A 14819-nucleotide genomic window follows, 5' to 3' on the forward strand; every position below is an offset into this window, starting at 1 on the left:
TTGCAGTGCTGGAGCTTCTGTTCTGCCAAAACCTCTTTGTCAGCAATGCACAAGTAGCTCAGTTGTGCACAGAACCAGACTTTCCACCCCACACGTTTTCTTATGACTTTAACTTGGCAGCATATTTTTGCTTATGTATTACTGAACTGCCTCCATGGACGTGTTGACCGTTGCAACGTAACTTGCTTCTCCCAAGTATATCATCGGAAGTGGGCGGCATAGTGACACAGCTGGTAGAGTTGCTGCCTCAACACCAGAGACCCCGGTTCAATCCTGACCTCGGGTGCTATGTGTGGAGTTAGTGTGTTCTCCCTGTGACTGCTTGGGTTTTATTCAGGTGCTCCAGTTTCTTCCCACATCCTAAAGACATGTAGGTGTGTAGGTTAATTGCCTTCTGTAAGTTGCCCCCAGTGTACAGGGAGTGGATGCGAAAGTGGGATCGCATAGAACTAGTGAGAATGAGTGATTGATGGTCATTGTGGATTTAGTGACTGAAGGGCCTATTTCCATGCTGTATGTTTCATTTCAATTCAATTGAATTCAATTCAAATATATATGAAAAGCTAGGATTATCTCCATCCAATAGTCTTTCAGAAGGGTGTTCCTAATGTTTTCTATCTCTCTCTCTCTCTCGCTCTGCAACTATTAAGGAACACTTTTTTTGTTTCTCTCAATACACTTCCAATTTATTGTGCAAGAAATTTGGAACTATTTCAGTTGAGGAAGTACATGCTCTTGTTTGTAATTATGTAAAATTAACTGCAGATTTGGGATGTTTCCTGATTATTGTTGCACGCATTCAACTTTTTTTTACTATTGAAAGTTGATTATTTTCCATCTTGCATTCATTAGATGGGGAGACTGTATTTGATTAATGGTTAAAATGTTTATCGGTTGCAGCTATACACAGCTTAAAGCTGAGCCGCAACCATGTGGACTGGTATGGCGTGGACGAAGTTTACTTGTACAGTGACACAACCACATCCAAGATCGCAAGAACAGTTACCCAGAAACTGGGATTTTCCAAAGGTATGATGTACTTAAAATTATCGTTAAATAATCATTTCTCAATTCTGAGCAACTCCAACCTAAGATTGCTTTTCAATTTTTTTTAAAAGTACAGAGGGAGCTCAACAGGTCTGTGGAAGGAATGGACAGATGACATTTTGAGCCAGGACCTTTCTTCAGACTGATGGAGTGGGGGGGGAGGTGAAAAAGAGAGCTGGGGGCAGGACAAAGCCTGGCAAGCAATCAGTGGATACAAGTGAGGGGACTGGTTAAACTGCAGATGGGTGGAGTAAGTGCCAGGATAGAGATGAAAAGGGGGCACCAGGATGCCGGAGAAGGAAAGGGGAGGAGTGAAATGCAAAGCCGGAAGGGGGATATGCGTGGAAGGGGGACAGGGGTGGGGGAAAGTGCAGGGAATAAAAGGGAAAAATATTTGACATGGGGATGGGGAGGTGAGTGGACGGTGGTGGGGGAAAGGAGCTGGGATACAACACCATCTGTTTGTGGAGTGTCTTTTATCATAGCGAAAACAACCCATCAAAAACAAAACTTGAGAGCCACTTATGGTGATAGAGCTGATGACCAAATGCATTCAGTTTTCAGGAACATTTTAAGGAGTAAAAAGGTCGACAAAGAAATCTGAGAGATGTGTCCTGCGTGGTTGGCAATTTATGGATGAATGTGAGCCTGGAACTGAGAACAAAGGGACGGGGGAGAATTCAGAGTTGGGGACATTCGAAAACAAGTGTGGGAATTTTTAAATCCGGGTGGTGGTAAACCAGAAAGTTCAGGTTTTCATGATTATGCAAAGCACAGGTAGAATGAAAAGTCCCGCAGCAGCATCACAGGCACATGGACACAGACAAACAAACAGAAATAAATTATACATAAGTTACATAAAATTCTAAATTAAAGAAGACCACAAAAAAAAGAACAAGATATTAGCGCAAACATTTTAGATTTACTTGCAAACAAATAAGGTTCAGAGGGATATGGGCCAAATGCAGGCAGGTGGGACTGGCGTAGATGGGGCATCTTGGTCAGCATGAACAAGTTGGGCTGAAGGGCCTGTTTCCGTGCTGCATGACTGATTCTATGACTCTAACATTCAAAGGCAGTTTAATTCATGGAGATTGGAGGGGGGGGGGGTGTAAGGCTGGGGAAAAAGTGATTTCCTTTTGCCATAATCATCGAAATATATGGTTATGGATTCCTGTATTATGTATTCCTGGTTGTCATGAGGACTTGTCAGAATGTCTACCCTGCCATTTAACTCATATTTTGAGTACTTGTAGACAATGGTGAGGAAATGTAAGAAAATACATTCCAGAATTAATGAGCAGATATAACTTGAATTATTACATTTCTATTAAGACATATAGTTCCAGAAATGGATAAAGTGAATGTTCGCAATCTTTCTCCCTGGGTAGAGGATTTGCAAACTACAGGGCATAGGCTTACGGTGAAAATGGAGAAATTTAAGAAGGCCCTCAGGGGCGATATTTTCACTCAGAGAGGAGTTTTCAGATGTAAACATTCATTAACTAGGTTGTGACCAGTGGTGTTTCGCAGGGATCTATGCTGGGCCCTCTGTTGTTTGTGACTTGGACGTACGTTTGCAGATAATATTAAAATCTGGAATCTGTCAGAGGAACCTATGGAAGTGGATACAATTATGATTAATAAAAGACATTTATACGGATTGGATAGGGAGGGTTTAGAAGAATATATGGGCCAGCATTTTGTGAATAAATCTATGATGCTAAATTCTTGGAACTGCCCACCACATTGATAATATAATTTGAAGAATAGGTTATAGTGGCAAACTATCAGCTAGTTCTGCAATAGGGTGAATGAGCCTGCCTAGCGTTTACATTGGCTAGATATTTAATACCAATGTGTATCTACAATTGCTCACACACTGAATGCTTTTAACAATGCAGCATCAAGTAGTGGGACAAGACTTCATCGAGGATACGTTGAAGAATCCTCACTCGAAGACAAACCACCAATCCCTACACACATTGTCTTTGTTGTACATGGAATAGGGCAAAAAATGGACCAAGGTCGTATCATCAAAAATACGGGCATGTGAGTAGCATTTCCATTGCTGCACCCACAATTTGTGTTAACTGAAGAAATACACTAATACAGGGAGAATTTACAAAGTTCATTTTAATTTCAAATATGTAGAACTAACTGCTGGCCATTTTGAAAGTTTGTTGTAAACATAGTTTGGCATTGTACTATATCAATGAATTCGGTCTCGAGACGATGATTGTACTGAAGGTATCAGTGTTGGCGAGTTAATCTTTTAATATTGTAGCATGCCATAATGTTCAAACTCTGGGACCCTCTTCTGGCATGTATCAAAATAGTGACTCCTGACTTATTTAATAACTGACAGAAAGGAAAATCCTGTAATGTTTCAAACCCTGCAGTAAAACTTCCTTATTTTGCCTGCATTTCATCCTCATTTGATTGTTGATAGTTATTTCATCTGCCTGCTCTTTCACCACTTTGATATTTCTGGATTTTAAATTTCATTTAGTTTATGTTTTAAGCTGGAAAGGGTGCACAGAAGATTTACGAGGATGTTGCCAGCACTCAAGGGCTTGAGCTAAAGGGCGAGATTGTGCAGGCTAGAACTTTATTCATTGGAGTGCGGGAGGCTGGGGGCGATCTCATAGAGTTGTATAAAATCATAAGGGGAATAAATAAGATGAACGCATAGTCTTTAACCCAGCGGACATGGGTTTAAGCCGAGAGGGGGAACATTTAATAGGAACCTGAAGGGCACCTTTTTCACACATTTAAAAGACATTTGGACAGGTACATGGACAAGAAAAATCAGAGGGATATGGGTCAAACACGGGCAAATGGGACTACTTGGATGGGACATCTTGGTCGGCATGGACGAGTTGGGCTGAAGAGCCTGTTCTCATGCTGTATGACAATTCTTTGCTGTGTTGTTATTACTGCTAGCAGTCAGCTTATATTTTAAGAGGACTTATTTATTGAAAACTCGGGTTTGATTTTAACTTAAGTAACCCACAGTTTGGCTTTCGAGAATAAAACCTGCTTTTCATAGCTTTACACTCGAGTGTCATTAATGAAGGACACAGATGAAGAGGCAATGAGGCAATATCTCGGTTTGCTTTGATCATCAATATAGATTGATCAGTTATCTGAAATATTTGAGGTTCCTTGTAGATAGACATATACACGGAGCAGCAAGGATCACATTGCATCTGTGAAGGGTTTTTGACAATGGCAAGGCCTTTACTTCTGCCTTGATTGTTCTGCCAAGCACTGAAACTGAACTTTAGATACAAAAAAATGCCATTGTTTCTGGTTTCATGATTAGCAGGCAGTAAGAATAAAAATGACACCACGATCTAAACACAGAAGTCGAAGGTGCGACTAGCAGCTCTGTACATAGGCAAATGTAGACTCTGGGAACTGTAGATACAATAAATAATGCTGCAATCTTGAGCAAAGCACAAGGTGCTGGATGAACTGAGCGGGTCAGGCAGCATCTGTGGAGGGACTGGACAGACGACGTTCGGTTCGGGAACCTTCAAACTGATGGAGTGTGGGGAGAAAACTAGAAAAGCGTTGTGGGGGCATGACAAGGCTTGGCAAGTGATATTTAGATGCAGGTGGGAGAGTGGAGTTTATTGGCAGATGGGTGGCGTAAGTGAGAAAGGCTGGAGGTGAAAAAGAAGACAAAAGAGTGTTCGAGGAGGAGTGAAATGTAAAGCTGGTTGAAGGAGACAGAGGGGAGGGGAAAGAGGGAGGATAAAAGGGAAATAAGGGGACACTGGGATGAGAGATCAATGTACAAAGGAGGGGAAAGAGGAGAAATATGGGATGGGGAGGGAGAGAAATAAGTGCATGTTTACAATGGAAGACTAGTTGGGCAAAATTCCTTTTTGCTACATTCCATCTAAAGAAAAATCAGTCAAATTTATAATGTTTGAGTGTACATTATTTGAACTTATAATAATTGAATAACTTATAGAAATATTATTAGTTCAAAAAGTGTACCCATCTACCCAATGCAGTTTCTAGAAAGGTTTATACTGTTGATAAGCTGGTGATAACAGTATAAAGTCTTATTTTTCCTAAACCCATCAAAGGCAAACGACTACATTTTCAAATATGTTGGCAGTACACCTGTTCCCTACGTGCTCAGGATGTGCGGGTTTGTAGGTTTATTGGCCTCTGCCCCTTATGTGTAGGGAGAGGATGTGGAAGTGGGGTGACGTGGAACTTATGTGAATGGGTGATTAATGTGGTGCGTGGTCTTGATGGCCCGAAGGGTCTGTTTCCATGCTGTGTCTCTAAACTCTAGAGTTATTACACTCCTTTTCTTTCTGCTCTCCTTGTTAGGATGCGAGAAGCTGCAAGGAAGGTTGAAGAAAAGCACTTTCATTACGCCACCAATTTGGAATACGTTGAGTTTCTGCCAGTGGAATGGAGATCAAAGCTCAGCCTGGATGGGGGTAATTAAAAGTAAACAGGAGTACTATTTGGGCTTCTTGTGATCTAGGATGAACTGGCATGTGTATATTATTTCCTGAAATATCTGTGTGGACAGTATTGAAACATGTATCTATTTCTGATCCTTATTAGAAATAAATTTAAAATAATGTAGGGAATTAAGAATAGTTCTTCCACCTGAAGAGCTCTTTCTGATCTCTTGACCACTCCAGATCATCTCATTGCAAACTGCTGGAGTAATAATAATATATTCCTTTGCAAGATAATGCAAGGGTGACAGCTTTCTGCTCCATCCACAGTTAAATCTGTACGTCTCTTTTGCATAACTCTGATAGGAGCCGATTCCAAATTAATATTGGTAGTAAACGAGACCGTTTCACAAGCAAGTTCCCACAAGATGAAGGTTGAAAGATAACTTTTGGCTTGAACTCCATATAACTTGAATGGAAAAATTCCTTGTTCTTCTGTTGAAATAGGATCCTGTGATTTTTAACAACCAGCTGTTTAATGTCTTACACCTAAGATATTAAATGGCATTTGAACACATACATGGATAGGATAGAGGGACATGGGCCAAGTGCCGTTTTGTCAATATGAATGAGTTGGGCCGAAGGGCCTGTTTCCATGCTGTCTGAATCTACGACTCTATATGTTTCCAGAACTTTTTTTTTACCAGAGTAGAAATGTCAAGGACTACAGGGCATAGCTTTAAGTTGAGAGGAACAAAGTTTAAAGATGTGCAGAGCAAATTATTTTCACAAAGTGGTGGTTGCCTGGAATGCATTGTGATTGTGACATTTAAGGGGCTTTGGATAGACGCATGGATGTGCAGAGAATGGAGGGATACGGATCATGTGCAGGTAGTTGGTCTTGGTATCATGTCCGGCACAGACATTATGGACTAAAGGGCCTGTTCCTGTGATGTTCTGTCCTATGTTTAACTAGCGGTTTAATGTCTTACCCATTGGATATTAAAAGACATTTAAAAAGGTACGTGGATGGGAAAGATTTAGAGAGAAAGTAGATACAAAAAGCTGGAGTAACAGCGGGACAGGCACCATCTCTGGAGAGAAGGAATGGGTGATGTTTCGGGTCGAAACCCTTCTTCAGACTGGTTAGGGATAAGGGAAACTAGAGATATAGACGGTGATGTGGAGAGATAAAGAACAATGAATGAAAGATATGCAAAAAAGTAACAATGATAAAGGGACAGGCCATTGTAAGCTGTTTGTAGGGTGAAAATGAGAAGCTAGTGTTACTTGGGTGGGGGAGGGACAGAGCGAGGGAATGCCGGGGCTACCTGAAGTGAGAGAAATCAATATTCATACCTCTGGGCTGCAAGCTGCCCAAGCAAAATATGAGATGCTGTCCCTCCAATTTGCGTTTAGCCTCACTCTGTCAATGGAGGAGACCGAGGACAGAAAGGTCTGTGTAGGAATGGGAAGGAGAATTAAAGTGTCCAGCAACTGGGAGATCAGGTTGGTTCAGGCGGGCTGAGCGAAGGTATTCTGTGAAACGATCGCGCAGTCTGCGTTTGTTGTCGCCGATGTATAAGAGTCCACATCTTGAACAACGGATACAGTAGATGAAGTTGGAGGAGGTGCAAGCGAAGCTCTGCCTAACCTGAAAGGACTGTCGGGGTCCCTGGACAGAGTCAAGGGAGGAGATATAGCGACAGGTGTTGCACTGTCTGCGGTTGAAGGGGAAGGTACCTGGGGAGGGGGTGGTTCGGGTGGGAAGGGATGAGTTAACCAGGGGGTTGCGGAGGGAATGGGCTGCGGAAGGCGGAAAGGAGTGGAGATGAGAAAATGTGGCTAGTGGTGGGATCCTGTTGAAGGTGGCGGAAAATTCGGAGGATTAGGTGTTGTATACGACGGCGGAAGAGGTGGAAGGTAAGGACTAGAGGGATATGGGCCAAGTGTGACTTGGTTGGCATGAATGAGTTGGGCCGAAGGGCCTTTTGCCATGCTGTATGACTCTGTATGCTTCCAATCCCACACACCTCCCTCTGTGAACAGCTGTGTCAGTCTGGATTATATGCTAAAAAGAATTTACACCTAATGAGATTGCAGCTTAAGCCTATGAGTTGAATCCTGACATGGCATCGCAGTTCAGAGTTTGTGGATGTAGTTTCAATAGACAATAGGTGCAGGAGTAGGCCATTCGGCCCTTCGAGCCAGCACCGCCATTCAATGTGAACATGGCTGATCATTCACAATCAGTACCCCGTTCCTGCCCTCTCCCCATACCCCCTGACTCTGCTATCATTAAGAGCTCTATCTAACTCTCTCTTGAAAGCATCGTGAATTGGCCTCCACTGCCTTCTGAGGCCTTCACATAATGTTTCATAAGCAGTTTATTATTAGCAGCAATAATTTAATTTAACTTTATATGATCCAAATAAAATTGTGAGTACCTTGAGCAATAATGGCTGAATTTGAATTCTTAATATGCCAGTGTATTCTTTACTCTTACAAAATACGAATGTAAAAGGAACATCTTAAGGTAAAATGTTTCGGTGATAAGTTGTTCACTGAAACTATTCCAATCTGCATACAAATAGTTGAAAGGAAATTATCATCTCGGTGATGGAGAGAATTCATCAATTCGAGCAGCTTCACATAATGTTGAGTAAACTGGAACTGTCTGCAAAATCGCACCGGAATTACAATCCTACCTCCAGATGCTGATCGCTCTCTAGATGTTAAATGACCATAAACTGCATTTGGCAAGAATGGTTTGGTCCCTCTATCTACCCTATATCACTCCTCAGAAACATCCACACACACTAACAGCCCTCGTTAGTTTTGTATCGGACATTAAAGGTTCCTACCTTGATAAGATTCAAAGATGTTGCAATGGAACTGCAGATTCATATTTCTTTTGAAGCACTTTCTTGGATTGTTGAAATGATTATGTGTGTTAACGTTTGTACTTCCAGATACAGTTGAATCCATTACCCCAGATAAAGTGCGTGGGCTTCGAGACATGTTAAACAGTAGTGCCATGGACATCATGTATTATACTAGCCCCCTTTACAGGGATGAGGTATGTGGTCTTTTAAATACTTGTGTACATGATATGTACATGATACATAAAATGGCAGCAGGGTAGCGCAATGGTAGAGTTGCTGCCATACACTGCCAGAGACCAGGTTCAATCGTGACTGCAGGTGCTGTCTGTACGGAGTTTGTATGTTCTCCCCGTGATTGCGTGAGGTTTCCCCGAGTGTTCCAATTTCCTCCCGTACTCCAACCATGTGCAGGTTTGTAGGTTAATTGGCTTTGGTAAAATTTGTAAATTGTCTCTAGTGTACGGAAATCACTGGTCGGCGCGGACCAGGTGGGCCGAAGGGCATGTTTCCGCGGCTGTATCTCTAAGCTAAACTAAGCTAAACTAAAAAAGCTTTAAATTGAACTGAAAAATATCAATTAACCGTGCCTCTTTATATTCCAAACTGCTGCGCTGCAATGCCCATTAAAATCAATACCACCTGAGACCTCATTCCCTAACATAAAAGTACACGTTGAACAATAGATGTAGGTATAAAGAACGAGCTGCCAGAGGAGGTAGGTGAGACAGGAATTATAACAACATTTAAAAGATATTTTGACAGGCACATGGATAGGAACATTATGGAGGGATATGGGCCAAATGCGGGCTGGTGGGACTCGTGTAGATGCAATATTGTGGTTGGCATGGGAAGTAGGTCCCTTTTCCGAAACGTATAAGTCTATGACTAATAAATAAACTTAGTTCAGTTCAGTTCGGATAAACCATCCTACCGCAACTAGAGAGCAGTCCTGCACTACTATCTACCTCGCAGGGACCCTCAAACTATCTTTGATCAGACTTTACTGGCATTACCTTGCACTAAACCTATTCCCTTATTATGTATCTATACACTGAATGGCTCATTGTAATCAGGTATTATCTTTCCGCTGTCTGGTTAGCATGCACAAAAGCTTTTCACTGTACCTCGGTACACGTGACAGTAAACTAAAACTGAACTAAACTCTGCCTGCATGTGACACATATCCCTCCATTTCCTCTATATCCATGTGCCTATCTAAGATCCTCTTACATACCCCAATCTTATCTGCCTCTACCACTGCCCCTGGCAGCGCATTCGGGCACCAACAACTCTGTGTAAAAAAAAAAAAAATAACTTGCCCAATGCAACTCCTTTAAACTTTCTGGTTTTAAAATCAAGCAACCTTTGCTCTTCCGGCAATAAAAATAAATAAAAAATTTAAAAAGCACTTTGACATCAAATGAATCATTTGTAATTTAGTTTATATATATTTCTATGTGCACATATTTAGAATATACCTACATTGATAAATACCTACCTCCAGTGCCCATTTTTGTAAATCTGCACAATGTAAAAGCGAAGTGCAGAGTAATTAAAAAATGATTGGAGACCTTTGTGTTTCAGACGAAGATGGGTAGAAATTACTGTGTAGTTCTAACAACAGAATTCAAGTGTAAGGCCCTCATGTTTTAAGTCAGTTATGTGTGGACTTGAGACCATCCATGGTGATTTGTGTCACACACAGAAAAGATGGATGGACTTAAAGTTTTATGTATAATGATGTAAGTAGGGATAAGATGCTTTGATTAGGAAGTTAACAGGATTTGAGCTGGGTTTGTAACTGTTCGCTTTCTACGCTATCATTAATCGTCTGTGACTTTGCACTGGTGATGCCAAACAATTCTTCATTTAGTTTAGAGATACAACATGAAAAGATAATCTCTTCGGCCTGCCATGTCCATGCTGACCATGTTCACACTAGTTCTACGTTATCCCACTTTCTCATCCATTCACTACACACTAAGGACAGAGGCCAATTAACCAACAAATTTGCACGCCTCAGGTTAGAGGGCAAAATGCAGGCAAATGTGACTCGCCTAACATGCCAACTCGATCGGCATGGACAAGGTGGGCCGAAGGGCCTATGTTTTCATGCTGTACAGCTCTGTGACTCTAATTGAACTCTGATGTCTGATTCTGTGAGGAAATAACTCTATTAACTCTGCAATTGTGGAACCCAATCTATTATTGAGTTATAACATATATCTAAATCTGGATCAGAAACACATTGGTTTAGGAAAATCTTTTGAAATGGTTATAACTATTTTCAAATTCATTTATAATTCCTTATAAATTCAATTACTGAATGTTTTTTGAATATAATACCACATGGGATTGATGACTTGCATTATATCATTCAGAATTATTGGATTTGTACTGGTGTAGAATTAAATGAATGTTGAAAATGTATCTCCTGTTATATATTTATCATGCAGCATGCACACACAAAGCTGGATTAATGAAAGTTAGATAGTTCATTTCTATGCTTTTCTCACCAGATTGTAAAATGTCTTCAGCGGGAGCTAAATCGACTCTATGAGCTCTTCTGTTCTCGGAACCCAGATTTTGAAGCCCAGGGTGGAAAAGTTTCGATAGTAGCCCACTCTCTGGGCTGTGTAATCACTTACGATATTATGACTGGGTGGTATCCAGTGCGATTCTATGACAAAATGGTCCATGAGGAAGAAGAGAAGGTAGAGACTTCCATGAGCTTTGAGGAACGGGAACTTTTGGATGACATTCTCAAGACCAAACAACGGTAAGGACGGTTAAACGTTCAAATCATCGGGTTATATCATGCGGTTATATGGGTTTATAACAAAGTGAGGTGCATTGAGGAGTAAAATTTACACGTAAATATTACTAATTTACATTTTAAATTATTTTTTGTAATTATTTTGAGGTTGGGTTTGCATTTCATGATGCAGTTGGAAAATAGGCTTTGTCACGTTTCCTTAGCCAGGATGCTAGTTATAGTCAGTTGACAAACACAGCAAAAGGTTATGTAATAGCAAGAAACTGCAGCTGCTGGTTTATACCAAAGATATATCAATCAGTACCCCGTTCCTGCCTTCTCCCCCATACCCCCTGACTCCGCTATCCTTAAGAGCTCAATCTAGCTCTCTCTTGAATGCATTCAGAGAATTGGCCTCCACTGCCTTCTGAGGCAGTGAATTCTACAGATTTACAACTCTCTGACTGAAAAAGTTTTTCCTCATCTCCGTTCTAAATGGCCTACCCCTTATTCTTAAACTGTGGCCCCTTGTTCTGGACTCCCGCAACATTGGGAACATGTTTCCTGCCTCTAACGTGTCCAATCCCTTAATAATCTTATATGTTTCGATAAGATCCCCTCTCATCCTTCTAAATTCCAGTGTATACAAGCCTAGCCGCTCCAGTCTTTCAACATATGACAGTCCCGCCATTCCGGGAATTAACCTAGTAAACCTACGCTGCACGCCCTCAATAGCAAGAATATCCTTCCTCAAATTTGGAGACCAAAACTGCACACAGTACTCCAGGTGCGGTCTCACTAGGGCCCTGTACAACTGCAGAAGGACCTCTTTGCTCCTATACTCAACTCCTCTTGTTATGAAGGCCAACATTCCATTGCCTTTCTTCACTGCTTGGTGCACCTGCATGCTTCCTTTCAGTGACTAATGCACTAGGACACCCAGATCTCGCTGTACGTCCCCTTTTCCTAACTTGACACCATTCAGATAATAATCTGCCTTCCCATTCTTACCACCAAAGTGGATAACCTCACACTTATCCACATTAAACTGCATCTGCCATGCATCCGCCCACTCACACAACCTGTCCAAGTCACCTGCAACCTCACAGCATCTTCCTCACAGTTCACACTACCACCCAGCTTTGTATCATCTGCAAATTTGCTAATGGTACTTTTAATCCCTTCATCCAAGTCATTAATGTATATTGTAAATAGCTGCGGTCCCAGCACCGAGCCTTGCGGTACCCCACTAGTCACTGCCTGCCATTCTGAAAGGGACCCATTTATCCCCACTCTTTGTTTTCTGTCTGTCAACCAATTTTCTATCCATGTCAGTACCCTACCTCCAATACCATGTGCTCTAATTTTGCCCACTAATCTTTTTTGTGGGACCTTGTCAATGGCTGTCTGAAAGTCGAGGTACACCACATCCACCGACTCTGCCCTGTCAATTTTCCTAGTTACATCCTCAAAAAATTCCAAAAGATTGGTCAAGCATGATTTCCCCTTCGTAAATCCATGCTGACTCGGAACGATCCTGTTACTGCTATCCAAATGCTCCGCAATTTCGTCTTTTATAATTGACTCCGGCATCTTCCCCACCACTGACTAACGTCTATAATTTCCTGTTTTCTCTCTCCCTCCTTTCTTTGAAAGTGGGATAACATTAGCTACCCTCCAATCCACAGGAACTGATCCTGATCTATAGAACATTGGAAAATGATCACTAATGTGTCCACAATTTCTAGAGCCACCTCCTTAAGTACCCGAGTCAGCATGGATTTACGATGGGGAAATCATGCTTGACCAATCTTCTGGAATTTTTTGAGGATGTAACTAGGAAAATTGACAGGGGAGAGCCAGTGGATGTGGTGTACCTCGACTTTCAGACAGCCATTGACAAGGTCCCACATAGGAGATTAGAGGGCAAAAAAAGAGCACATGGTATTGGGGGTAGGGTAGACATGGATAGAAAATTGGTTGACAGACAGAAAACAAAGAGTGGGGATAAATGGGTCCCTTTCAGAATGGCAGGCAGTGACTAATGGGGTACCGCAAGGCTCGGTGCTGGGACCGCAACTATTTACAATATACATTAATGACTTGGATGAAGGGATTAAAAGTACCATTAGCAAATTTGCAGATGATACAAAGCTGGGTGGTAGTGTGAACTGTGAGGAAGATGCTGTGAGGTTGCAGGTGACTTGGACAGGTTGTGTGAGTGGGCGAATGCATGGCAGATGCAGTTTAATGTGGATAAGTGTGAGGTAATCCATTTTGGTGGTAAGAATAAGAAGGCAGATTATTATCTGAATGGTGTCAAGTTAGGAAAAGGGGACGTACAGCGAGATCTGGGTGTCCTAGTGCATTAGTCACTGAAAGGAAGCATGCAGGTGCACCAAGCAGTGAAGAAAGGCAATGGAATGTTGGCCTTCATAACAAGAGGAGTTGAGTATAGGAGCAAAGAGGTCCTTCTGCAGTTGTACAGGGCCCTAGTGAGACCGCACCTGGAGTACTGTGTGCAGTTTTGGAAAATTGAGGAAGGATATTCTTGCTATTGAGGGCTTGCAGCGTAGGTTTACTAGGTTAATTCCCGGAATGGCGGGACTGTCATATGTTGAAAGACTGGAGCGGCTAGGCTTGTATACACTGGAATTTAGAAGGATGAGAGGGGATCTTATCGAAACATATAAGATTATTAAGGGATTGGACACGTTAGAGGCAGGAAACATGTTCCCAATGGTGGGAGAGTCCAGAACCAGGGGCCACAGTTTAAGAATAAGTGGTAGGCAATTTGGAACGGAGATGAGGAAAAACTTTTTCAGTCAGAGTTGTAAATCTGTAGAATTCACTGCCTCAGAAGGCAGTGGAGGCCAATTCTCTGAATGCATTCAAGAGAGAGCTAGATAGAGCTCTTAAGGATAGCGGAGTCAGGGGGTATGGGGAGAAGGCAGGAACGGGTTATTGATTGAGAATGATCAGCCCTGATCACATTGAATGGTGGTGCTGGCTCGAGGGGCCGAATGGCCTACTCCTGCACCTATTGCCTATTGTCTAATTTCTTACCTTATTTTTCATTGGAAGATCGGATTAAATAGGGTGAGATGCAAATTACTTAGAATAATTATAGTTTCGGAAGCAGGATTAAAAATGTTTGCGTGTAGAAGCACACGACTGATCAAATGTACGTGAGAATGAATGATAAAATAAATTGTGGAGGAAATAAGAGATTTTGGATGGGATCTTTCACGTTTCCATGTATATTGAAATGATGCCAGTATTAATAATTTGTCAGTGTAAAGCTTTGATTCAGGATACTAGATAACATCAGCCAGGTAACCATGGGCCAGTCAGCTTAACGTCAGCAATGGAACATTTCGAGGAAACATGGACAGGTGAAATGTTGGGTCAAGACGCTTCTAAGATGGTCGCCAGTCCATTCCCTGCACAGATGCTGCCTAACCAGCTGAGTTGCACCAGCACTTTGTGTTTTGCTCAAGATTTCAGCATCTGCAGTTTGTTGCCTCTCTCTAGGAAACATACTCTGGCATAAACCTAAAACTCACCGAGGAAAATATGTGTATGTTCTGACGTCAAGATAAGTTTGCTGTTTGAGCAGTTGTTGCGTATTCACTGTGTCACGGGTAGAGCATATCTGTTTGAGATAGGAAGCTAATTGTAGCAAGATTAGATTTG

At 41.8% G+C, this 14819-nt stretch overlaps 1 protein-coding gene across 1 annotated transcript in view; it reads left to right on the plus strand.

Annotated features, from left to right (window-relative positions):
- The window catches only part of ddhd1b (DDHD domain containing 1b), a 60474-nt gene that overhangs the window by 31201 nt on the left and 14454 nt on the right, over positions 1 to 14819 (plus strand). The window contains exons 3-7 of the mRNA XM_078407185.1: positions 901 to 1029; positions 2952 to 3099; positions 5404 to 5516; positions 8456 to 8562; positions 10888 to 11147. Coding sequence (XP_078263311.1) covers positions 901 to 1029; positions 2952 to 3099; positions 5404 to 5516; positions 8456 to 8562; positions 10888 to 11147 — 757 coding nt within the window. The remainder of the gene's footprint in view (positions 1 to 900; positions 1030 to 2951; positions 3100 to 5403; positions 5517 to 8455; positions 8563 to 10887; positions 11148 to 14819) is intronic.

This window comes from Rhinoraja longicauda, chromosome 10 (assembly GCF_053455715.1).
Source record: "Rhinoraja longicauda isolate Sanriku21f chromosome 10, sRhiLon1.1, whole genome shotgun sequence".
Lineage (NCBI taxonomy): Eukaryota > Metazoa > Chordata > Chondrichthyes > Rajiformes > Arhynchobatidae > Rhinoraja > Rhinoraja longicauda.